At 43.8% G+C, this 24,858-nt stretch overlaps 1 protein-coding gene across 1 annotated transcript in view; it reads right to left on the bottom strand.

The window, feature by feature from the left end:
• Positions 1-24,858, bottom strand: part of CDKAL1 (CDKAL1 threonylcarbamoyladenosine tRNA methylthiotransferase) — a 1,263,425-nt gene that overhangs the window by 529,709 nt on the left and 708,858 nt on the right. The window contains exon 9 of the mRNA XM_082258657.1: positions 20,639-20,805. Coding sequence (XP_082114783.1) covers positions 20,639-20,805 — 167 coding nt within the window. The remainder of the gene's footprint in view (positions 1-20,638; positions 20,806-24,858) is intronic.

Genomic DNA, 24,858 nt, shown 5'->3' with positions numbered 1-24,858 from the left:
GTCTTTACCAAGATCGGTGATGCACTGTGTCCGAAAGAGCGCAACACTGATCGCTGCACGCCCCAATGGGTGTGCAAGCGTGGTTAGAGTGTTAATACCTCATAGGACTTAGTCCCAGAGCAAGATTTGCTCCCGCCTGCTCGTCATTTGACAATACAGCGAGTGGGAAGCAGTTAAAAAAATAAAATAAAAAAATGTTTACTTTCAGGACCACTCTGGACCTTAAGGAACCCCATGTCATCACTCCAGTCCTCCAAGGCCATAGAGGCGGTCAAAAATAATTTTGTTTATGGCTTCTGTGACCAGCGGGTGGCACCGTCAGATAGTTTCTCAGGCGAGCCAGTGGAAACTGTAAGCCCAAGAGCCACCGGCAAGCGGCAGGAGCTGCTCAGAACACTTTCAAGAGTAAGCCAGCTGCTGGCTGTAAGAAAACAATACAGGGTTTTGGCTGATCTCTTTAGCTAAAAAAGCTATTAAAAATAAAAATACAAAGCTCCAGGTTCAATTTCTTTTAGGAGATATGGGCAGTGGCGTAGCGAGGGTTGTCAGTACCCCGGGGCAAGGCAAGTGATTTGCACCCCCCAACCTGTGGACTTTTAGCTCCGCTCTGGTCACACGATCCCCTGTGTCAGTCAGTGGTGGCTGCAGGGGAGAGCGCCTTACAAGGTCACATACCTCGGAACCTCTAAACCTTTGGTGCTCCATTATTCAAATATTGACCAGCCACTGTTGTAGAAAGCTTGAGCTCGCCTTCTCCACTTTTTTTGTAAGGGAGGTCATCCATCAATGTTTTGAATCAACAACAACCATTGAAGCCTGACCACTTCCTCTGGCTAGTCTGGATCTGTATAGAATTAAGTTCTTGGGGACTCAGGTCTCCTGAATTTTCCACCAGATACTGTAGGTAAGTGGAATGCAGCACCTAGAGGGCCTCTTTTCATGCCATGAGGACAGAGAGAGGGAGGGAGGGGGATGTGAGAGAGAGAGGGAGGGAGGGGGATGTGAGAGAGAGAGGGAGGGGAAAGTGAGAGAGGGGAGGAGGAGGGTGGACAGAGGGGGAGGAGGATGGTGGACAGAGGGGGGGGGTAAAGAGAGGGGGGGAGAGAGAACAAAGAGGGGGGGAGGAGGAGGGAGAGAGAACAGAGAGGGGGGCGGAGGGAGAAAGGACAGAGAGAGAGGACAGAGAGAGGAAGGGCGGAGAAAGGACAGAGAGAGGAAGGGCGGAGAAAGGACAGAGAGAGGAAGGGCGGAGAAAGGACAGAGAGAGGGAGGACAGAAAGAGAACAGAGAGAGGGAGGCCGAAAACAGAGAGAGGGAGGCCGAAAACAGAGAGAGGGAGGCCGAAAACAGAGAGAGGGAGGCCGAAAACAGAGAGAGGGAGGCCGAAAACAGAGAGGAGGCGGGAGAGAGAACCGAGAGAGGGAGGGGGGGAATGGACAGAGAGAGGGGGGAATGGACAGACAGAGGGAGGGAAGAATGGACAGACAGAGGGAGGGAAGAATGGACAGACAGAGGGAGGGAAGAATGGACAGACAGAGGGAGGGAAGAATGGACAGACAGAGGGAGGGGGGAATGGACAGACAGAGGGAGGGGGGAATGGACAGAGGGAGGGGGGGAATGGACAGAGGGAGGGGGGGAATGGACAGAGGGAGGGGGGAATGGACAGAGGGAGGGGGGAATGGACAGAGGGAGGGGGGAATGGACAGAGGGAGGGGGGGAATTAATGGACGGGGGAATTAATGGACGGGGGGAATGGACAGAGGGAGAGAGAAAGGGGGAGGGGGCTGACATGTGATAACTGAGATATGTGGGTTGTGGTGTACCTCTGTAGGGTTGCAGATGTATATGTTCAGAGCTCCTCCTCCCCACACTACAAAGCCATCCAGACACGTGATCTCACCTACAAAAGGGGTTCCTCCTCTATAGACATGCTAGCCATTGTAGTCCCACAGACTCCCCTCTACAATGAAGCACACGGCAATCCTGGTCAGCCTCCACCTCTATCTATTGTCCACTAACCCAGCATGCACTTTTTAAAGGGCTACTCCTGAGTGCCGCTACACCCACCCTCAAGTCCTGTTCTGTGTTTCAGAACCTGATGCGATGTGCCAGGTGCAGGAGTAAATTGGGCAGCCAACGGCAGCAGGGAACAATTACAGGAGCCATGCCCTATATCTGTGTCTCTCTCTCCAGCTGCTAAAAGCCGGGGGGGGGTCTTTCAGCTGCTGCAGAGAGACACACAGATACAGGGCATGGTTCCTGTAATTGTTTCCGCTGCACCCATCCCCCTCACTATTTAGTGCAGGCAGTTCTCTCAGAAAAGTCTCGCCATTACTGGGGCATCGGAGTCGGGGACAGCACGAAAGTGGGACTAATTTTCACTCCCCTCAAAATATTGCACCCCGGGTTAACCGACCGGCTGCCCCCCCCCCCCCACGCTACACCACTGAATGTGGGTGACATCACGACGGTCTCCTGGGATAGCTTGCCACTTGAAAGACCATTGCAAAGGCATATTTTTTCAAGATTTTGAGTGTCCAGATAATGCTACCTGCGCCTTCTGTAAACATCGGAAGCCAGGGCTGAGATTTTTTTTTGTAGTAATGGCTATATAAATTATCTTCGCAGCCAATTGACTTGGTGGGTGGGGGGGGGGGGGGGTGAGCTTTTAGTAGAGACATTTTATCTACATGGAAAGTCTGTATTAAGCTACTCTTGATATATTTTCTAAATTCCCAGTATTTCAAATAAGTAAAACTCATCCGGTTTATATAGCTTAGAGTTCAGACTATATGAAATGGAGGGATAAATAGAAAATGGACTTTAGTGGCATAAAACAACCTCACAAAAATGGGATTTTGACTTACCATAAAATCCATTTCTTTGATGTTCATTGACGGACACAGCTCTGTATCTTCTTCACTGTTGGGTTATGCTGCCCCCTACAGGAGTAGGACACTAGGCAGGAAAAAAACTTGACTACACCTATGGGGCAGTCCCTGGGGGTATACTTCACTCTCAGCTATAGCCACTCAGTTTTGTTACAAGCAGTGTCAGAAGAAAGCCAACTCCATAGAGGTGTGGGTGCCTTGTCCATCAATGATTGGGGAAATGGATTTTACGCTAAGTCAAAAATCCCATTTTCTATTTCGTTCATTGATGGATACAGCTCCTTATCTTCTATACCATTGGGTCGTCCCAAAGCAGTGTCAAACATAAGAGGTGGGAACAGCAAGAAAAATTTCCAAAGGCCAAACCGTAGCCAACCAGGTAACATGGAGGTCAACCATAAACAACTGGAGCTCACCTGAAAAAAGCAATACACCCTCAAAGAGGACCAGGTCCTCTAAACAGTAGCCTACAAAACCTTACTGCCAAAAGAAGCATCTGCAGATGCCAACACATCCACCTTATAAAACTTTGTGAAAGTGTGCACGGACAACCAGGTGGCCTCCTTGCAAGCCTGCATCATTCATGCCTGATGACAGAAGGTCCAGAAGGCACTAAGCGCCCGAGTAAAGTGTGCCTTATTAGGGAAAGGAGGAACCTGACCCTTAGTTGAATAAGCCTAAACCACTGTCTGAGCCGTCTGGAAATGGTCGCAGCAGATGCAGCCAACCCTTTTTGACGTCAATCCGTGAGTAAAAAGGGTGAGTCTGACTTCCGAAAATACTCTGTAGCTGCCAGGTACACCCTAATTGCCCGAACCACATCCAGGGAATGCAAGGCAATTTACTTAGGATAAGGACACAGGGAAGGCAAAACAATGTCTTAATTCAAATGGAAATCGGAGACAACCTCTGGAAGGAACGACGGACAGGGATGAAGTGATCTGTGAACCACCATGTAAGGTGAACGACATGACAACGGCACCAGGTCCGACACCCTGCACAGAGAAGTAATAGACACCAAAAAGGCCACCTTCTGGGACAACATAAGCAGGAAAACTTCCCCAAGACTTTTGAAGGGAGGTTTCTGAAGCACTGACAGCACCAAATTGAGGGCCTACAGCAACAGTGGAGATCACACTGGAGGAGCCAAGTGTCGAACTCCCTGGATAAAGGTACGCACCAAGGAATGTGTGGCTAATGGTCGTTGAAAGAAAAACCGCCAAGGCTGAAATCTGGCCTTGATGGTACTCAAGGCCAGGCGCTGCTGAACCTCCCCTGTTGGAGGAAAGCCAATATTTTAGCCACCGAAAAGGATGGAGGGAGAACCCCAAGAGATTCACAGCACGCAATGTACATCTTCCAAGTACAATGGTAGATCTTCCTCGAGGGAGATTGATTCCTATGCTGTTAAAGGCTAGACAAAGATTCTGACAAACCTCAATCCTTTAGCACCTGGCTTTCAACAGCCAAGCCGTTAAAGCCAGCGACTGTAAAGCAGGATGGAAGTTTGGCCTTTGAGACAGCAGATCTTCCCTGAGAGGAAGACTCCGCGGAACGTCTGCGACTAGTTGTACCAGATCCGCATACCAAGACCGGCGAAGCCAGTCTGGATCCACAAGAATGTCTGGAATCCCTTTCGTCTCGATCCTGTGCAGGAGTTGTGGCAGAAGTTTAAGAGGAGGAAAGGTGTAAATCAGAAGATACTGACTCCAAGGAGCCACTAGGGCATCTGTGGTGTTGGTTAGAGGATCCCGAGGCCGTGCCACAAGCCTCTGTACCTTCCTGTTGAGACAAGAGGCCAACAGGTCCTACTTGGGAGTACCCCACCAAAGACACAACTGATGAAATACCTCTGGATGATGTGACCATTCACCCTTGTCCAATGCCTGTCGACTTAGGTAATTTGCTTACCACTTTTCCACCCCTGCAATGTGTACAGCAGGGAGAGTTGGAACTAATCGTTCTGCCCACCTTACAATTCCGGCTACTTCCACAGCCGCCAGGGCACTTCTTGTGCCCACTTGGTGATTGACATAGGCCACGGCTGTTGCACTGTCCCCGATTAAATACGTACCGGACACCCCTAAAGACAAATTGTCCAATGAGCCTCCAGGATGTTGATCGGCAGACTGGACTCCTCGCGAATCCAAACACCTTGAGCCGAGTATACACCCAAGACACCTCCCCACCCAGACAGATTGGCATCCATTGAAATCACTGTCCGATACAGGGGAAGAAAAGACTTTCCCAGGCGAAGCATCGGAGAGCGGAGCCACCATATCAGAGACCTCCTCGTACCCCAACTCAACAGGATCAGATCATCCAGTGAATGTGGATCCTTGTTCCATTTGGCAAGAATATCTCTTTGCAGAGGTCTGGTATGGAACTGAGCAAATGGGACTGCCTTGAAGGGGGAGACCATCAGACCCAGCACTTGCATACAAGCAACAACCGACCGTTGGACAACAGGAGCCGAATCACATCCTACAACTTCAGTAGTTTCACCTGTGGAAGAAACATCCGGGCTGATGCTGAATCCAGCCTCAGACCCAAGTAGTCCAGCTTGGTGGACGGAGTCAAAGCCGATTTCTGAAAGTTCAGTGTCCATCCAAACTCCTATAGAGTTTGCACAGTAATGTCCAAGTCGACTTCTGCGTTCAGAGTCTTCTTCAGTTCTAGAAGCAGATTGTCCAGGTAACCTAGTACTGCAATTCCTTTCTGCTGGAGCAAGGCCAACACCGGTACCAAAACTTTTGCGAACACCTGAGGAGCTTAAGCGATACCAAAAGGAAACGCCACAAACTGAAAGTGCTGCTCGCCCACAGCGAAACGAAGAAAACGCTGGTGCTCACCATATATTGGAATATGAAGGTAAGCGTCCTTGAGATAGAAGCCAAAAGATCCCCTTGATGAAGAAATGCCACTACTGTGCGAATGGACTGCATCCGAAATTTCTGAACCCGCACAAAGTGGTTCAGAGCCTTGAGGTCCAAGATCTTGCCTTCCTTCCAGGGAACAGTAAACAGATTTGAATAAAAACCTTAAAAACATTCCGAGTCTGGAACCGGCACAATGACTCCTTGTGCGAACAGGTCCTGCACTGCCCTGTAGAAGACCTGCAGCCAATGGTGAGACAGGTGTAAGTTGGAAGGAAAGAACCTTGCCGGAGGCAAATACCGAAACTTGATCTTGTAACCGAACCAAATCAACTTGTGAGCCCATTTGCCCTGAATGAGCAAGGTCCAAGGGTCTGGAAAGAAACAGACGTCCCCCCACCCCAGATATGGGAGAGGGCACCCCTTCAGGCTGGTGAAGGCTTGTCCTCGCAACCAACAGTGCCCACTTTTGACTTACCATTCCAGTGTATTTTGGAGCCGCCCGCCAAAGTATCGGTGGATCTTGAACCCTTTTCCTGCGATCCAGTTGGACGAAAGGGCCGCTTGTGAGCCAAGAAAAATTGACTACGTTTACGATGAGGTTCCTTGCCCCTAGCAACCTGAGGAGGTAAGGTATTTTTACCTCCCGAAAGGCCCTTAATGATTTCCTCCATAGGAGGTACCGAACAAACGGTCACCTACAGAAGGTAGATCAGTCAGCACCTTTCTAGAAGCCTGGTCAGCCGACCAGTACTTCAAACTAATCATGCGGCGAAGGATCAGCGCCATCACAGATGCTCTGCCAGCCAAAGGGGCCGCATCCAAAGATGCATCACAAATGTACTGTAGCCCCTGGGTCAACTGATCCCAGCTCAGGATGAGGTTTCCCCTTCCAGATCAGTGCGTAAAATTTTGGGATACCAAGGTGATAGCAAACACTGGCCTCAAAATTCACCCTGTCACTGTGAAAATGTATAGAACCAGAGCCTCAGTTCTCTTGTCCACAGGATCCTTAAAGGATGAGAATCCTCCACTGGCAAAAGTGTGGCCTTATTTAGCCTGGAAACCTGAGAGTCCACCGACGGTGCAACCGTCAGTTTCTTCAGGAGAAGCTCCTCAAAGGGATATCCCCTAGTGAAACGCTTAGGTATTCCAACCATGCATTTCGGGGATCCCAACTGACTAGCAACAATCTTGTCAAAATAGGCAGGAAAAGGAAACACCTTAGTCACCTTGGAATAACTGCGGGTGCCAGACTGCACTGGCGTCGCCGACTCCGCATGAACTGAGTCCTCCAAGTTTAAAGTTTTCCGCCCCGACACAATCAGTGCCTCCACCAGCACCTTTACATGTGTGGCTGCAGACAAAGAAGATTCATCCTCAAGGTTAGAGCACTCAGGGTGCGTGGACGCAGACTCAGTGGGCTGACTCGCGTCCGCGGTGGTCAAATCCACCTCAGACTGAGCAGGCAGAGGATACAGGTAAAGGCGGGGGCGCTTCTTGCTAGGCCTCCTTTGCAGGGCCAAACCAACCTTTGGCACAAGTGACTGCAGGCCTGCCGTCATAGCCACCAGGGCAGACTGAGACCCAGAGGGTCTCGCAGCTTCAAGGAGTGGGTCAGGTGGTGATAAAACGTTCCAGGTGTTAAATTGGGGCCACATTGTGCACAAAGGAAAAGAAAGTTTCCCTTTAAAAAAAAAAAAAAACACCCTGCACACCACATCGCTGAAGCACAACAATATAGGCAGTGCTGTCTATAGCAGGGGAAGGACTGTATACCCACATGGACTCATCACCATGCACCCAGAGCTGAATGCAAAGCGCCAAACGGGGGGGGGGGGGGCAGATGGGGTAAGAAGTCCAAAGAGGACCAGAGAACTAGGGGGGTCATGGGAAAGAGGGTCCTAACATCCCAGGGAGGGGCCCATGCCCACCCCAAAACCCTCCAGGAGTAGAGGCGGGGCAGCTACTTACCATACCAGAAACAGGGTGGGCACCGCTCCTTACAGACCACTGCTCCATAGGAATGTGTCAGCCAGGAGGACCGCTGCAACTCAGGCTAGGCCGTATGCACCCTTGACAGACGTTTAACTCACAGGCCAGCCCGCATCCAATGGGGCTATGTCATGGCCAACATAGCGTGTAGCTGAAGCCTGCACGCGCTCACTGGCAAGTGTGGGGGGAACCTCTGAATCTAGATTATCCAGCCTGTTGCCCAGTCCGGCGGGTGATTGTAGCTTCTTACAGGAAACAAAATAAGAAAAAAAAAATCCATGTAAAAGGAAAAAAAATTGTCAGGACCAGAGATCCCAGCAAGGAACTAGGTCCTTACTCCTTACTAGGCAGAATAAAATTGAGTGGCTATAGCCTAGATTGGGAGTATATCCCCAGGGACTGCCCATAGATGTCGTCAAGTTTTTTTTTTCCTGCCTAGTGTCCTACTCCTGTAGGCGGCAGCATAACTCAACGGTGAAGATAAGGAGCGGTGTCCGTCAATGAACAAAAGAGAGAAGGCTATTTTTGACTAAAAAATATACATTTTATTACAATTACAATATAATTAACATTTTTTTTAAATTTAAAACAAGACATAGGTTAAACTTATCTCAATATCCCAGCATCAATATGGACCATAAACCTCAATTGTTGGCTGTTCACACCCATATGCTTCAGCAAGACCTAAAGATACAAACTTCCATTATAGACTATTTGTGGGCGACCAACAGTGGGGTGTTGTGTCCCGTTGTTTGGGTTCAGCACAACATGTTTCCCGCCAACTGCGCTTCTTCAGTAGCTTATTTCAATAAAAGGTAATATTTTCAAATAAATATTTTGTATCATCAAAACCGGCTTGAGAAGGTGCAACCAAGCAGCAGAGGCACGAGGCGTACCACCGATCAATTGTGGAAGTGGCGGCACACCTATGAGCACTATTCAAATAATGAGACAGGGTAAGCCTAGTTTTTGCGCAAATGGTGTCCTTTCATAAGATGTTTAAACCAGCCTGCTGGACCGCACAAGTAAGGAGAACCCGCATTTAGTAGACAGACTAGACTAAACCCCTTAACACGCATTTTCCACAGATAGAAGTTAATACCAGGTATGGTCCTTCTTAGGTCTTTCCAAATGTATATCTCAGCCAGATCCGTAGATTCTCCAGCATTACGATCTAGAAGAGCCACATACTAACACAAAAAACTCATGAATGTGAAAAGGGTATCCATTTCAGGTAAAACAGCTTATAAATCTCTACAATTACTGGTGCCTTAAAAAATGAGGGAACTGGTGAAAAAGATTTATTCATAAGGTGTTATACTTGGGAGTATGTCCAAGATCACCGGAAGAAAGAGCAATCTCATTTTGTAATTGATGGATGGCAGCCAAAGTTAGTCCCCGGGTGTGGTGTGAAATTATGAAGTCACTTTTCATTACATATTTTTATGAAAGTATGAACAATTTTTCCTCAAGACATAATTACCTTGGTAAATATTGATGAGATGATAATCTCGATTGAGAGTTTCAGACTGTCAAGTATTTTAAAGAAGGCCTTGTTATTGGTTAAAAGTGCACCTGTGATTTTAAAGCGGACAACCCAGTGCACCTTTTGTAAGCCATGAAGGTTTTAGTCTGGGTTTGGAAACCTGATGATTTTGGGCTTGCGATGAGTAGATTGCATCTACAACCTGAAAACTTCAATCTGAAATACTCCCCCCAAAATCAGAGCAGCACAGGAAAAAAACCCACCAACTTGTATTGTGCTGATCTCTGCTGGTCCACCTCTCCCTTCCATCACTGGTGCCTTTATGGGACATCACACAGAATGTAGGAGAGAGGAGGGGCTGACAGGCAGCAGAGTATCACTGCTGAAAAAAACAAAAACAAAATTAGCCATCCTGTGCTGGGATCAGCTATAAAACCATGTTTAATGCCAAGAACAAGCACTGCAGGCATTTCGGTGCAGAAAGTAACCAAGCAAGGATAAATAATATAAAGTCTGCCCTAAAGTCTAGAAAATTTAAGAAACAGGATTTTCTGATTACACATATATGTTTTGGTTTAAATTACATGGGCACAAACTTTGAAATTACTAGAAGGAAACATATAGAAAAGAGCAGTTCAAATATTTGCTTAACAAGGGGTTAAAACAGGCAGTGGTCAGGCAGTACAATGCCCCACCCTCACCACCTGTCAAATCCAAATGCAGATTGCTTTTCAGAGGGCACCTAATTTGTAAATGGGGCCTCACTGTGTATTCCAAGATGGGTAGGTTCTGTACTTGCTCCTGGATACTGAGAGTTACAGATCCTTCGATAGACTAGTGAGAAAAACAGACCAGAAAGGGAAACTAAAAACTTCCAGCAAAGCATAAATCTCTTCTCCAAACTAGCATTATCTACACTTCTGAAATCAGTCATTAGACTAACAACCCATTTCTGGTTTGTTTCCATATGTTATCAACAATGCTGGGATGAAAAATGATCAGGGCCTGGGAAAAAAATTATGGAATATTCTTGATTTTTTTTCCCCTAAATCTTTGTAAATGTAAAACACAATATATTCAATGTTAAGGCAGTGGACAGAAATACATGCAAATTACCATCAAAAGCCTTTTCAAAGGTTAAAAATAAAGAAAAAATAAAATGCGAGACTTCTAAAAGGCCAGTTGAATCATATACTGACTGGCTTCTTATGTGTGTATATTATTGCCAAAAAAATTACCAAAAAAATGACACTGAGTCTACATTTCACAGACATATTTTTATTTATGTAGAATTGGCATAGAATATAATTCTATGCAGCTATAGTGCATATACATAGCAAGCAGATCAGCATCACTGTCAAATACTAGGTCTGCTCTTGGGGTAGTGTAGAATCTATGGCAGGGATCCTCAAGCTACGGCCCTCCAGCTGTTGCGTAACTACACATCCCATGGGGCATTGTAAAACTCTGACATTCACAGACATGACTAGGCATGATGGGAAATGTAGTTCCCGAACAACTGGAGGGCCATAGTTTGAAGACCCCTAATCTATGGGGTTTTTTTTTTACTAAAGCTAGAGTGTGCAAAATCAGACTCACTTCTGCAGAGAAACCAATCAGCTTTTGACCTTAGCTTGTTCAATTAAGCTTTGACAATAAAACCTGGAAGCCGATTGGTTTCTATGTAGAAGTGAGCCTCATTTTTCACTCTCCAGCTTTAGTAAATAAACCCCTTTGTGACAAGTCAGAATAGAGCCAATACCTGGCGCATGTGAAGTAGAGACAGGAAGGTATTAATATGTTAAACTACTTGTGCACCTAAGCATCAGTGTTTAAATGTAGAGCAGCAGCATCTGCAACAGCCATACACATCCAGAGTGGCCTCTGAATCATGTCTATGTGTCAATAAGACATCCAATTTCTGGCTTCATTAGCTCACACTACCTCCCTACCCCTGACTTTTACTGCAGCTTATATAGGAATTGTAACCACCAGACTGGCAGCTCTGACCTCTGTTGGCTGGGAGGACTGCATCTAGAGTTACAGCTGAGGCACCACACATTACCGTGCTTGTAACCACCCTTCCATTACCACTGTGCCTAACCATCATGCCTGAAAACCTTCCCCACCACTGTGCCTACATGACACCATCCATACTCTTACCACCACAGCTGAACTCTATCCTTTGCCTGCTGCAACACACCTTCAACACAGGGCCCTCTCGTATTCAGCACATTCCACAAACTAGCACCCTTTTTCTAGTCCTTATTTAAAAGATTATAAATGAAAAAAAAAAAAAGTGATCAGGACTGTTAAAAGGAATAGTAAGGACATTAATATTATACAGTTGCACATTTGGGCAGCAATGATGATGTTCGATGGCTATGTTATCAGTTCCTGCTCTGCTGCCAGGATGTTCCTTTTTACAGTTATAGAAGGTGAAAGATGCATGACTATGTGCAAGGTACATGATTATATGGAAACTGGTTATGTTCCAAGACAAGCATTGGTTAAATGTGTTTAGGTGTGACACATTCACATGACTGTGTCCCCACATAACTTTACTACTTTCCATGGTGACCTTTCAGGATGGGCTGTCACTACAGGGAAAATCCACAACTGAGCTCTGTGCGTGGGAGATTAACCCCTAAAAGGTCAAGCACAATAGTAGGAAAATCACTTATATAGCTTCCAATTTCTAGGTTAATTGCTGAGCAGCTCCTGCGACCGTTCCATTGCCAAATTATTTATGTATTACCACTTATGTTAATGACCGTGCAATTTTGGTGAATTACATATTCCTAAATGTCCAAACACAAACTTAACATGCATTAATCACTTCAGAAAGAAGTACAAACTTTTGGTTATCTGTTCCATAATTTGTTATTTTTTTTGTATAAAATTCAGACCCTGATTATAAAAATTAATATATCTAAAGTTGTGGAATGATAATTACATTTTATGCACATGGGCATAATAAAAATACTGATATCTATGCAGAGTCTTGCTAACCTTGTGTGCAAAAATGCATGTAATGCTCTGTAAAGTGCTTTGGTTTAAATTGGTTTAGTTTAGTTCCATAAAAAAGTTGACAAAATTCTTTACTCCTCTAGCTCAGTTTTCAATCACAGCATGTACACATATGCTTACATGTGTAAAGTATGCATAAATACTGACAACAGAGGCAGAAATTTCTACTTTGATTTTACAAAGTTGAATGTAGCCCAAGATTACTGAGCACATTGCAGCTGTGTGTGTGGGCCTATAATATACTATACTGCGGGATTGAGATAGTGAATAATGGGATTGTTTTTTATAAAATACATTTTTAAACTTTTGGGCTACGCTTCACCTCCAGTTTATTGGACACTGGCAAATAGCAAAGCTTGACAATGTCCACAGCAGGGATCACCCACTTTTTGTGGAAATGGTGTTCCACCATGTATTATTGCGCAACCCACTTAGTGGGCACAAATACCTTGCCCAGATGGACCTAGTTCTAGTACAGGCTTGTTTTCAGTATGACTATTCAAAGAAAGCACCCCAATTCAAAAAACTTAGACCTTGAGGATTCCGGAAACATCAGTTTTAGGTTCTTAGGACCACCTCTGTGAGAACGCTTACTGTGAACCGATGAGATGGAAATACATGGGATTGCCTGAGCATTCTCTTTAAAGAATTTGGATGAGTCCACTTCCTCATACCCCGCCATCCCCTACTTACACCTAATCCAACCCATGAAAGGGTGGGGGAGGAAAATTCATAGGTAGCTTCTGTAGGGATGGAAAGCTAGAAATTTTATGGTCCTCTCTCCACAAATCTTTATGTATATCTGTCAGCTGTTCCAACATGGATAAAGGCAAATGGACACAAAAGCTCTGTCCCTGAGGACAGAGCTTCTGAAGGATTTCATGAGAAATTAGACGTTGCCTGAAACCCAGAGCTGGTTTGCTGGCCCATAAATTTGTGGAAGGTAGGCAGTCTCCTGAGGAGAAGGGAATCTAGCCCCCCTGGTCCAAAACCCCCTATTGTCAGATCTGCTATGCTTGACAGGCCCACAAAGGCTGCTCCCTGTACTAAGGTATACCCACCACAGTGCTCGCTCATGGCACCAGGCAGCTATGACCTGCAAGTCCAATCAGGAAGGCATAGAAAACAGCACCTGGATGGCAGATGGCCACAAAACAGGGGCACTCACACATATATAGAGCAAAGCCAGAAAACTGTTTAAATCTTCACCTTCTCCATAATAGGTATACCAAATAGAGTCTTCAGAAATTGGACTGCAGTGGACCATGGCTCTAGACCTGAAAGCACCCCACCAAATCACAGAAGCAGCCACCTGCCAGAGTGATTGCCACGTGCAGGATCCAGTGCTAGTTCTTCCAATGGGTGTGGTTACTGTCCTTCTGGCAAAAAAGGCATTTATAAACACTAAATGCAGTCTCTCTAAATGCAGAGAGAAAACTGTCATTGCTATATAGCACCGAGGCATGACAGAGAAAGTCAGTTCAATTAGAAATGTGTGCATCAAAACAAAAAAGAACAGCAGAGAGCGCCAGGTCCATCACCTACGGACACTAGAAAAAGACTAAAACAATGATTGCGGATTACTGGTGTTTCTTTTTTAGCTATACCCTCTGGGTCACAATATAATTACGTCCATTTTTGATTTTTGGACTATAATGATTTTCCTAACTGGATCTCTAACTATAAAAGAAAAGCCTGGAAACGTCTCTTGAAGTAAAGTATTATGTGCTAAATCTATTTTTCCTGCAAAGTTTTGTTAGATTACCATCTTCTATATTTGGATGATATATGCTAAATCCATATTTTGCATCATGAGGCCTCTCCTAGCTGTTTGACCTGCATTATTGTTGTTTCAGGGTATCTGTGTTCATCCAATATTGCTGCAACATACTGATTGCCGTTTATCATTACAGAGCTTCATAATACATCTTTGACTCCATGTGGAGGTCGAAGTGCTGATCTATTTGAGTTTACTTGGCTCAATATACACTGTGTACACAATTAGGCAAGGTTTTTTGACCAAATCATAATTTTTATCAATATTTGTTTTTAAATCTGCGGTGGTGCAAATCCTGAAATGAAAAAACCCGCAAGTTATCAAAAACAAAATTGCATGTGAACACACAAAAAAGTGCACTTGGGGATGTGCTTTGTCCACCACCTAAAGTGGTAGGACCTCTAATCTGATCCTCCGTGGTGCAAGGCTCCTGACAAGTACAAAGGCTTTCCAATGGTCTGCCTAGCCAGAAGGCCTGGCCGACCATATGAATAATTATATAGTCCTGCAAGCAACCAAGATGTGTAAAAATTAATGCTGCAGGCACTCCACTATCTCATAAGTGTAAGCAAATATTCCCAAATAATGCATCACAATAAATACAGGCTATGTTTTAAATGTAAACAAGAAACACAAAGAAAGACGCATCGACCTAGCGCATTATCCTCAATATGGGCTTTATTGTTAAAACATAAAAATGGCTACTCACAAGCAAAGGTATAAATCAATCACATCGAACTCAAAATCTTGAGTATGGAGAGCAGTTCATACGAATGTCCCTTGTCCTATATTAGGATGACGGCTGACGCGTTTCAAGGCATATGCCTCTTCCTCAGAGCCACTCTATGTTTTAAATGTGCAATAAGGTGCTTAATATATACATGAACCTCCAACGTATAAATATGTGCTAGATAAAAAATAGGATCATACATCTATATTGCATATAAAAGCTTAATCTTTGAATCTCTTTTTGAGCTTGATATCTGCATGTTTACAGCACTGCTGGCACTTTTTTGAGAAAGGATTGTTCGTGACAGCACTTTATATTTATATGGACTTTTTTTTTCTACACTATATTATATGGACGTTTTACCCTGCACAATATAGTTATTTAAGCTTTTTATATGCAATATAGGTATATGATCCTATTTTTTATTTAGCACATATTCATACGTTGGAGGTTCACGTATATTTTAAGCACTTTATTGCACATTTAAAACATAGCCTGGATTCATTTTATTTATTGCGTGGCATTTTTTGGGAATAAATGCCTGGCAGACCAGACCCTGTTCTACAAGGTCAGCAGAAGCCGACAATCGCAAACTTGGTTGAAGGCTCTCCTAAAGACAGAACCCCCAGGAGCAGAGGAGGAAGGAGCTTGAGGGCCACACATCCTCCCCCTAGAGTTCAGGGCAAACCCGAGGACTCGCACCCTCAATCTCAGTGAGAAAAAAAAACACACATATATGAAAGTGACAAATCGTGGGAGAGAAAATAAATAAGTGGCCATGCATGGTGCACTGGCTGGGCCCTGAGGCCTGATAAAAATTCCCCGGGCTTTAGACAAAAGGCCCAGCCTTTTGGCGCAGTGTAGAAAATGTATTTGGAGCTGTGAACATGTGCTGGTTCATACATTGGGGTCCCACACCCAAGTGTCACTAGGAGCACCTCTGGGACAACCACTTCCAGATGGCACAGACACCGCAGACTCTCTGCCTTCCCAGCCCATGGCCAGACAAGGTAGACTGTTCAAACCAGGAGGTATTGGACCCTCAAGCTTTCTCGGGGAGAACTTACTAAAGGCTCCCAATGACCTATGGGAGCTCTGGTTTCAATTCCTGCCAGTACAAACCTTCCAGGTCCCCATCACTCCATCAGGTTTGCATAGCCACCACCCAACCTAGGTCAGGTCAGATGACCGCACAGCGCCCCACTGGATCACTGACAAGAACAGATATTACACTTGATCTTAGCCAAAAGACAAAACACTCCACTACCTCCCCCCACCCTTCCCTAAACACTTTTGTGACTTTACCACCAATCCAGCGCTGTCCCATATGTAGCACTGCTGCTCTCTCCATCTTGTCACACAAGACTCTGAAATCAGCGTGAGCCATTTGCTCCTGATGATGTCAGATCCTGTGAGGAGGGAGTGGGGGGAGGGGATGAGGCCAAGTCAAACGGTTGGGACGGTTTGAGAGTGCACCCGTACAGGGGCCCCCTCAGGTGCTGGATTTCCAAGGGCTCACTTGATTGACCCACAGGATTTCTAATGCTTCTAGTGACTTGTATTACCTCTGGAGGTTAAAAACTACACACTATCACTTCCATGCATTGGTGATCATTTACTTACTTAGCCACAGGATCACCCGTTACCTCCTGCCAATATCCAGAGGCTCACACCACTAAAGAACAGCTAGACTCCTTCCCACCAATAGGAGAAAAGAACAAAGGGAAGGAAGCACTAGCTTAGTATCCTGGTTAAAATGTTTTATTACAATGGCTAAAAAACACTCACAAGAGCTATAAAATAAAAGCGCTGGTACAGAGTACATAGGTGTAGATTGCTCCTTGATCCAACCTGCAGGACCACTGTGAGGTGTTCCAGCTGCTGATAGAGGAAGATGGCCCACTTGGGAGCCTGGAGAAGCCCCGAGAAGCCACACTAACCAACGTGAAAAGGCACACCGGAAGTGACGTCACCGGAAGGATAGAGGACCAGATAAGGAGGCAAGGCTACGATAGAGGCCTCAAATGGGTCATCTTCCTCTCCCAGCAGCTGTAATACCTCAAAGCGGTACCACAGGTCAGATCAAGGAGGAATCTACACCTACAAACTCTGTACCAGATGAGCATATTTTTTTTATACCTCTTGTAAGTGTTTTTTTTTTATCCATTGTAATAATATATTTTAACCAGGATAATACACTGGTGCTTTCAGGCTCTTTGTTCTTTTCTCCCACTGAATCATACAGAGCCAGTCACAACTCTGGGGATAGCAGCCGCAGGTGGTTGAAGCACACTGTATGGTAGGTTACTGCTACACATACCTTTGAGAAAATAAAAACACCCACAACTCTTCTCCACATGTGTGACTACGTCATGACATCTTTATGAACATGTAAAAATGTAATTTCCAAAGTAAAAAAAAAAATGACTTGTCAATGAACATGTTTCATTATGAGCTGGATCTATTTAAAAATACAGTAGGTTTTTAGATTTGTTGCATTTACTCTATTTAAACAAAAATCTTTATGGCACCGCTCAGCAGATTCTCTCAGTTTACACTGTCTATATGTCAGTAATTTAGACTGTGTCTCCCTGATGTCCAGTGTCTTCTTATGTAGCTGACAGACTAAAAAAATAAATATATTTTGTTTTAAGAGCAGTAGATAACATGTATCACTGACCCAAAAGTCAAGGAATAAGGGACTTGCCAGACACAGGGAACTGACGTAACTGACATCAAGACCTTTAATGTTGGTCAAATAAAAAGTGTCTCAGAGTGCAGAAATCTGGCAGGTTTTGCAGGAAGTTCTCGTTAAAAAGGTTCATATACTCTACAACCAACAGACATGTCAGTCACACTGCCATGCAAGGAAGAAAAAAAAAAAAAGCCAATACACCATTAAAAAATACATTCATCACTACAGTGTAAAAATGTATCTTAGAAATAGTTGAACAAGACTTACAAATGATCAGCTGTGGAAAACGTTGAGCAAGTATAAAGGCGGCCATACATGGATCCAAATTTGGTTGGTTCAGAAGGGACCAGGCAAATTTTAAATTCATAAAGGCACACTGGTTGTACAGAAATCAACCTACTGATCAACTTCTATACAACCAGCCTGTTGTTTTTTTCCCCAACCAATCAGTGCCACTGGCAAAGATCAATGTATTTGGATGATGCAGAAGTATCCCCACAGTCCGAACAGCAGGAGTGATTTGCTCTTCCACCTTGACTATGTGGATGGTGGAATCGGATCAAAAACTGATAAATGTATGGGTTGCCTAACCAAAACGGGCAACAAGATAAACTGTGAAAACACTTATCTATAATGACCAGCAACATGGAACAATATTTTTACTTTAAGATCTCTTTTTCAATGAAAATAGTACAGTATTCAGGATCTCTAGTCTTTATCATGGGTTCTTTGCAGCTACTTGCAAGTGATTGGACACTGGCAAAAAAAAAAAAAAAAAAAAAACCCTCCTACCGCTCAATCAATAGGGAAACCATAAAAATAAAAGGAATTAACTTGCATCCCCATACTATACTCTAAGAAACAGATTTAACTGGTAAGTCAAAAATCCTATTTCCTTAGTCATACAGTACAGGACACATGAGCTTTCATTTTTACCACGGGACATCCAAAAGTCCAACTGAGGTGTGGGCACACAGAAAACAATATCCAAAAAGCCTATTTAGCAGTAGGACAAGAGGTGTTTAGCAGAACAGAACATTAGCTAATAGTGCTGTATGCCAAAAAAGTGGCATCAGAAGAGACCTGAACATCCACCTGGTAGAACTTAACAAATAAGTGAAAAGAAGTCCAGGTGGCAGTCTTGCAAGCCTGAAAAACTGATGCCTGATCCTGAAAAGCCCATGAAGCACTAACTAATTTGGTAGAGTGCTCCTTAAAAGAAAGGGAAGGAATCAATTCTTCAGAATATAAGGTCAAATAATGATTTGTCCAATCCATCTGGCAATGGTTGACAAGGAAGGTGTGAGTCCCTGTAAAAACCCTCTGGAAGAATAAAAAAGAATATGATTAAAACCACAGTCACAAGACAACAGCGCAACCTACATCAAGACAGTGTAGAGAAATTGTACTGGTATTTGGGAAAGACTATCCAGAAGATCCAGCAGGGCCCATGGATAGTCTGCCAGGAGTTTCCGTATTCCCAAGTACTGTGCCACACTAGGCTTTATTTTTGCTATTGCAAACACCAGAATGCTCTCCATCTTGATCCTGTGGAGCAGAAGGAGGGAAGTTTTGAAGGGGCAGAAAGGCTTTGATTAGAACTGATTACACAGCATAATCAAAGAATCCACCACAAGTTTTTTTTTTTTTTTTTTTTTTTTTTTTAAACTACTCATCTTTTGATCTTTTGTTAAAAAAACAAAACCAAAAAAAAAAACAAAAGTAAAAATTAACAATGTTTTTTAGGGTCCATTCACACTAGCGCGACTTGTCAGGCGACTTGGTCTCCTGACAAGTCGCGGTCGGTCGCCTGCCATTGATTAGCACAGGACCCGTTCTAATAGGAGCGACAAAAGTCGCTCCGACTTAGAAAAAGGATCCTGTACTAACTACTTTGTGGCGACCTGGAGGCGACTTGCATTGACTTCAAATTATATGAAGTCTGTGCTGTGCATCGCGACTTCACAGGTCACCCCAGCAAGTCGTGTCGCCCCTGTCTGACTGGGCTCTTATAGATACTCATCTCAAGAGGGAAAAAAAAAAGGCACCAAACAAACTGTACGTTGTATTTTTCCAGCAACACTTTTGCACCAAATGTTGTTTATCTGAGTTTTTCTCATATGAATGCCAGACAAAAGAACTCTCATGGATGTCGATACTGGCAGTTATTTTAATAACTCTGACTGGAAAATAGAGTTAAGATTTCCTTTTTTTAAACTCCAACCTAGCCAATAGCAATGAATGTCCCTCTGCAGTATTTAAAGTAGAACTTCACCCTAAAAGGGTACCTGCTCCCATTTCTGGTTGGATCACTGCGGTGATCCACCAGAAGTGTTCCTCTGGGCTGCAGAACCAATCACAAAGGGTAGCTCGGTGCTGGACAGACAAGTTTCCTTTTAAAAGTCAGCAGCTACAGTATTTGTAGCCCCTAACATTTAATTTTTAAGAACCACCACTTTAAATAGGATCATTATTGGACAGAAATGTCAAGAAAAAAATGAACTATGTGCTCAAGAGACCTAACTGTAGGAAAATTCAGAGAACCCCAAGGTTAATATAATGCCATATGCATAAGCCCTAACCAGACTTGAAACATACTGTAGTACTTTATCACCTAAAACTGTAGAGTGCAAGATAAGAATGCCGTAAACACCCTGCAGACACAAATCTCTAACTTTAAAATCTACTTAACTTTTTTCTTATGTCAGCTTCTAGTATACAGTGTAATTTTTAATAATCGCTTTTCCCAATACAATGTAATGTACTTTGCTTAGTTCTTAAAAACTAATATAGAAAAAAAAAAAACAAAAAAACAAAACAAACACTTTCAAACACTTAACACTTGGGGTGAAAATTTCTAACAAGCTAATGCCCTTTCTTGGTAAAAGTTTTTTTTATTTGCAGATTTTAGCACTACACTGCAGCTTTTCTCTCAAACCAAGTAAAAGACAATGGTATAGAGAGCTAACTGTTGTGCAGATGTGCATGTAAAAAGGCTTACCCACATGGGAGCATGTATGAATTTAAATCTCAAAATCTTAGAATAAATTATGCTGCACAACAAACTAAAATCATGTGTTCCACACTGTTTGATTTTTGTCACCAGTATTCATTTTACTGACATCCATGAAAGAAGTACATCTTCTGCATGTCCTTACCTCAAGATGTTCTAAAATATAGGGGGGGTTGGTCATGCCAAGCCTCAGCATTGCGCCCTCAGGAATAACTTCAACCAGTTTCCATAGGAGTGTTGGGAGGTCGGTGCCAATGTCTCTGCCATAGGCTCCTGTGTCCTCACTGGTCAGCCAAATCTCACAAACACCCTCTGCGAACAGAAGAAGATAAATCATTTTTTTTTTTAGTATTTAAATTTATCATACAGCTGTTCCCTTTTAATTCTGGGTTTCACAAGCTATTATGCAGCCACTCTGGACTTTTCATTGTAATGAAGGGGGCTAAAAGAAGGCATATCCCCTGGGCAGCAGTGGGTTATTACGTTCATTTTATGATCTCTATAGTGCTGGAACAATACAGTAAATAATTACTGTGTTCCAGGTGGAGATTTACATTTACAGCTCACAAACAGCATATGGCATTTAAAAAAGCCTATCCAATCACACACACTGAATATGCTGGTCATTGTGTAATACAAAGGACAGACCTAACAGCAGTCTCAAAGTATATTTGAAGCAGCAGAATGCAATGTGTACAAACATACAAGCAGGCTAATGTTCACAAACACTGTATAAAACAATTACAATTGAGAGTGTGATGCAGCCATACATTAAAACAAATATGTCTTAACAAGTTCTAGCAGGTAGTGTTAACAGGTTACCAAAGGGGCGAGTTTCTTTGACAAAAAGGCTACCATTTTGTAATGCATTTGGTTTCAAGTTCTTAGAAAAGTACTTCTAGAGAAACTCCTTTTAAAGGAGAAGTATGAACTTACAAAAAAAAAAAAAACACCCCCCCCCCCCCAGATTGCTGCAACAGTCTAATGTTCCCTGCGGACTCTAAACCCAAGAACTGACAGCAACCACTCTCTGCTAAAAGCTAACCGCTTACTTCTTGGTATGCTTTGAGCAGAGAGTGGTCACGGTCAGTCTGCTGTGCCCCCCCAGTGCTTACTGGAGCACCGAGCAGCAGAGGGAGCGGGCACGCTGAGAGTCTGAGTCAACTGCTGGTCTGGCATCTGGGTGGATCCTGACACTATTTTGACGTCAGCTGACAGCGGGCATTACAATTGTTGGTCAATTCTAGGTCACAGGAGAGCAAAAAAGCTTTGACACTACTTCTCTTTTAAAAAAGTATCATTAGAGCTTAAAAAGTAATGTTCTTGAATGTTCCAAGGCATCCAGTGCACATAGTCCAGTTTAAATCTGTGCAATGGTTCAAAATACAATTCCATTTTTATTTTGTCAGTGCTGGCTGTGTCCCCACGCTAGGCTGAATCCCAAATTATGGGTATTTCTATTTTGTCATTGTGACGGTGTTCACCGTCACTGGAATTTAAGGACAGATGGGTGATGGTTTGGACTACTACAAATGGGACAGTCATATTCAGGAATAATGTCTCCCTTGTAATATGAAGATTTTTATTCCCTGTACAGCATGAGGTCTCTGACCAGGAAGTTCAACTCCTAATATGGTCATTCCAGGAAGTTCAATGTGGAGACGGGCAGTCTAAACAATGTTGCTTTTGGTCTGAGGTGGCTTTCCATTCACCTATTGTCAGGTGTGCTAATGACCTCACCTGTTGTCTGCTAAGGGATGTATTGACACTCAGAGTAATGTGTATTGAGGGCTCGTTAGGGAACCATTGTCCTGTGTCTGACTATTGTGTACATTGATTCCCCCCTGGGGCTTCTGTCTCCTTGCACATGGCAGTCCTTCTGGCCAAGCTATCTGACCAATCACTGCTGACTCATTTTCAAGCCCTCATTTGCATGGCTGGAGAGGACCTTATGGGGAACTGCAGGTACTGTGCAATTGACCAATGGGAAAGCGGTTGTTGGGGGAAGGATGTTCCAAATTCTGTATATAAGTGTGCTGTGTTCTTCCAATAAATGGTCTTCCTGTTTGAACTTACATACAGCCTGCCTGGTGTGTGTTCTAATGGATTCCGGAAGGCACATAGCTGTAGTTCGGATCCCGGATCCTTGGTTGACCGAACCTTCAGACGTTGCAATCTGCAAGCTGACTCACTAGAAACAGAGGAGTGTCGGGAGAGCGGACAGAGCGAGCAAGGGTCTCGTCACAGTCATTACAGCCAGAACTAATGCCACCTCCATTCTGCAGCTCAGTTGTTTAACCACTTTACCACCGCCCACAGTAATATTACTGCGGCAGAGTGGCTCGTTATCGTCTGACGACGTAGTACTACGTAGTCAGACACTCCCCCTTCTGGGCGGCTCGCTCCCGCTGTTTTCAGTCACAGCGGGAGTCGGGCCAGGGGAGGAGCAGCGGCGATCGCCGCCGCTCTTCCCCCGATCGTCGGGGATCTAGTGTGGAGATCCGCCCGCCTGTGTAAACACAAGCGGGCGGATCTCCATAGTGACAGGGAGTGACAGATCGGACTGTTCAGCATAGCTGGACATCCGATCTGTCCATGACTCACTCAGTCCCCTCCCCCCCCCCCACACGTCAGTAAGCACCAGGCATACATTAACCCCTCCCTCTCCAATAAAATTAACCCCTTCCCTGCCAGTGTCATTTTTACAGTAACAGTGCATATATATAGCACTGATTACTGCAGTAATGTCACTGGTACCCCCAAAAGTGTCAAAAATGTCAGTCAAGGGTCCGATCTGTCCGCCGCAATGTCGCAGTCCCGCAAAAAAAAAAAATCGCAGATCGCCGCCATTACGCGTTAAAAAAAACCACCAAAAATGACAGAAATCTTTCCCTTTGTTAGTAAACGCAATAACTTTTGCGCAAACCAATCAAAATACGCTTATTGTGATTTTTTTTACCAAACATAGGTAGCAGAAAACAAATTGGCCAAAAAATTTTAAAAAAATTGGTTTTTACATTTTTTTGGGGGGGAATTTCATATAAAAAAATGTTAAAATATTGTTATTTTTTCAAAATAAACGCTCTTTTTTTGTTTATAGCGCAAAAAGTAAAAATCGCACAGGTGACCAAATACCACCAAAAGAAAGCTCTGTTTGTGGGAAAAAAAGGACGTAAATTTTGCTTGGGTACGGCGTCGCACGACCGCGCAATTGTCAGTTAAAGTCGCACAGCGCCGAATCGCAAAAAGTGGCCTGGACGGAAGACAGCAAAATCTTCCGGTGGTAAAGTGGTTAATAAAGCCCTATGCTTCTTAGCAAAAATAAATGGAGCCTCATGGATTGGGTGGAGTTTGAAGAGTAAGCAACAGGGGCAGCTGTAGCAAACATTTTTGCCAGTGTCCAATCATCTGAAGGTAGCAGCATATACTCATATTTTGTGAATACCAATCGCATGTTCTGTAGATATATCTCCCCCCCCCCCCACATTTTCAAAAGAGTAAAGGAGCTGTTTTTTTTTTTTTTTTTTGCTATCTGTGCTCATTGGGGAGGTCTCCCTTCATTTCCTGTACCAAACAACAGAAATGGAGAGGAAGTCCCTCCAAAATGAGGGAGATCTACATTTCTGTTCTGCTGGGCACTCAAAATTTGGGATTTTCTTTCATTTTTCAGTCCTGACCATATATGTAAATACATAAATAAATAAAATATGTAAAATAAAATCCCTTTAAGTTATCCCATGGCAGGGAACCTTGAGATCTACCTGAACAACATGAACTAAATGAGGACATGTGCTATACACACAAAGCAACTGTTATCAAAGTAAGCAGGATGTGCGCAGCATGTCTAGTTCTTCTGCCTCTCTGCTAACCCCCCCCCTATTGCCAGCACTTCTTGGCTCTTGAAATGAAACCAGGAGTTGTTGCTGTTTAAGTTCAGCAGCTCGAGCTGCTGTAAAAAAAAAAAAAAAAAAAACCACCATGACTCCATGTTTATCATTACTGTTCAGATAAGAAATGGAGACCAACTTGACAAGAAAAAAGAAACACACACACACACACACATACAGAGCCTTGCAAAAGTATTCAACCCCCTTGAACTTTGCGACCTTTTGCCACATTTCAGGCTTCAAACAAAGATATAAAACTGTCATTTTTTGTGAAGAATCAACAAGTGGGACACAATCATGAAGTGGAATGAAATTTATTGGATATTTCAAACTTTGTTAACAAATAAAAAAACTGAAAATACACACACACACCTATATACACACACATATATATATACACACACCTATATACACACACATATACACACACCTATATACACACACATATATATACACATATATATATATAGATATATAT

The sequence above is a fragment of the Pelophylax lessonae genome (genome assembly GCF_965119305.1).
Source record: "Pelophylax lessonae genome assembly, chromosome: 5".
Classification (NCBI taxonomy): Eukaryota; Metazoa; Chordata; class Amphibia; order Anura; family Ranidae; genus Pelophylax; species Pelophylax lessonae.
This window is presented reverse-complemented; position numbering and strand designations above follow the sequence as displayed.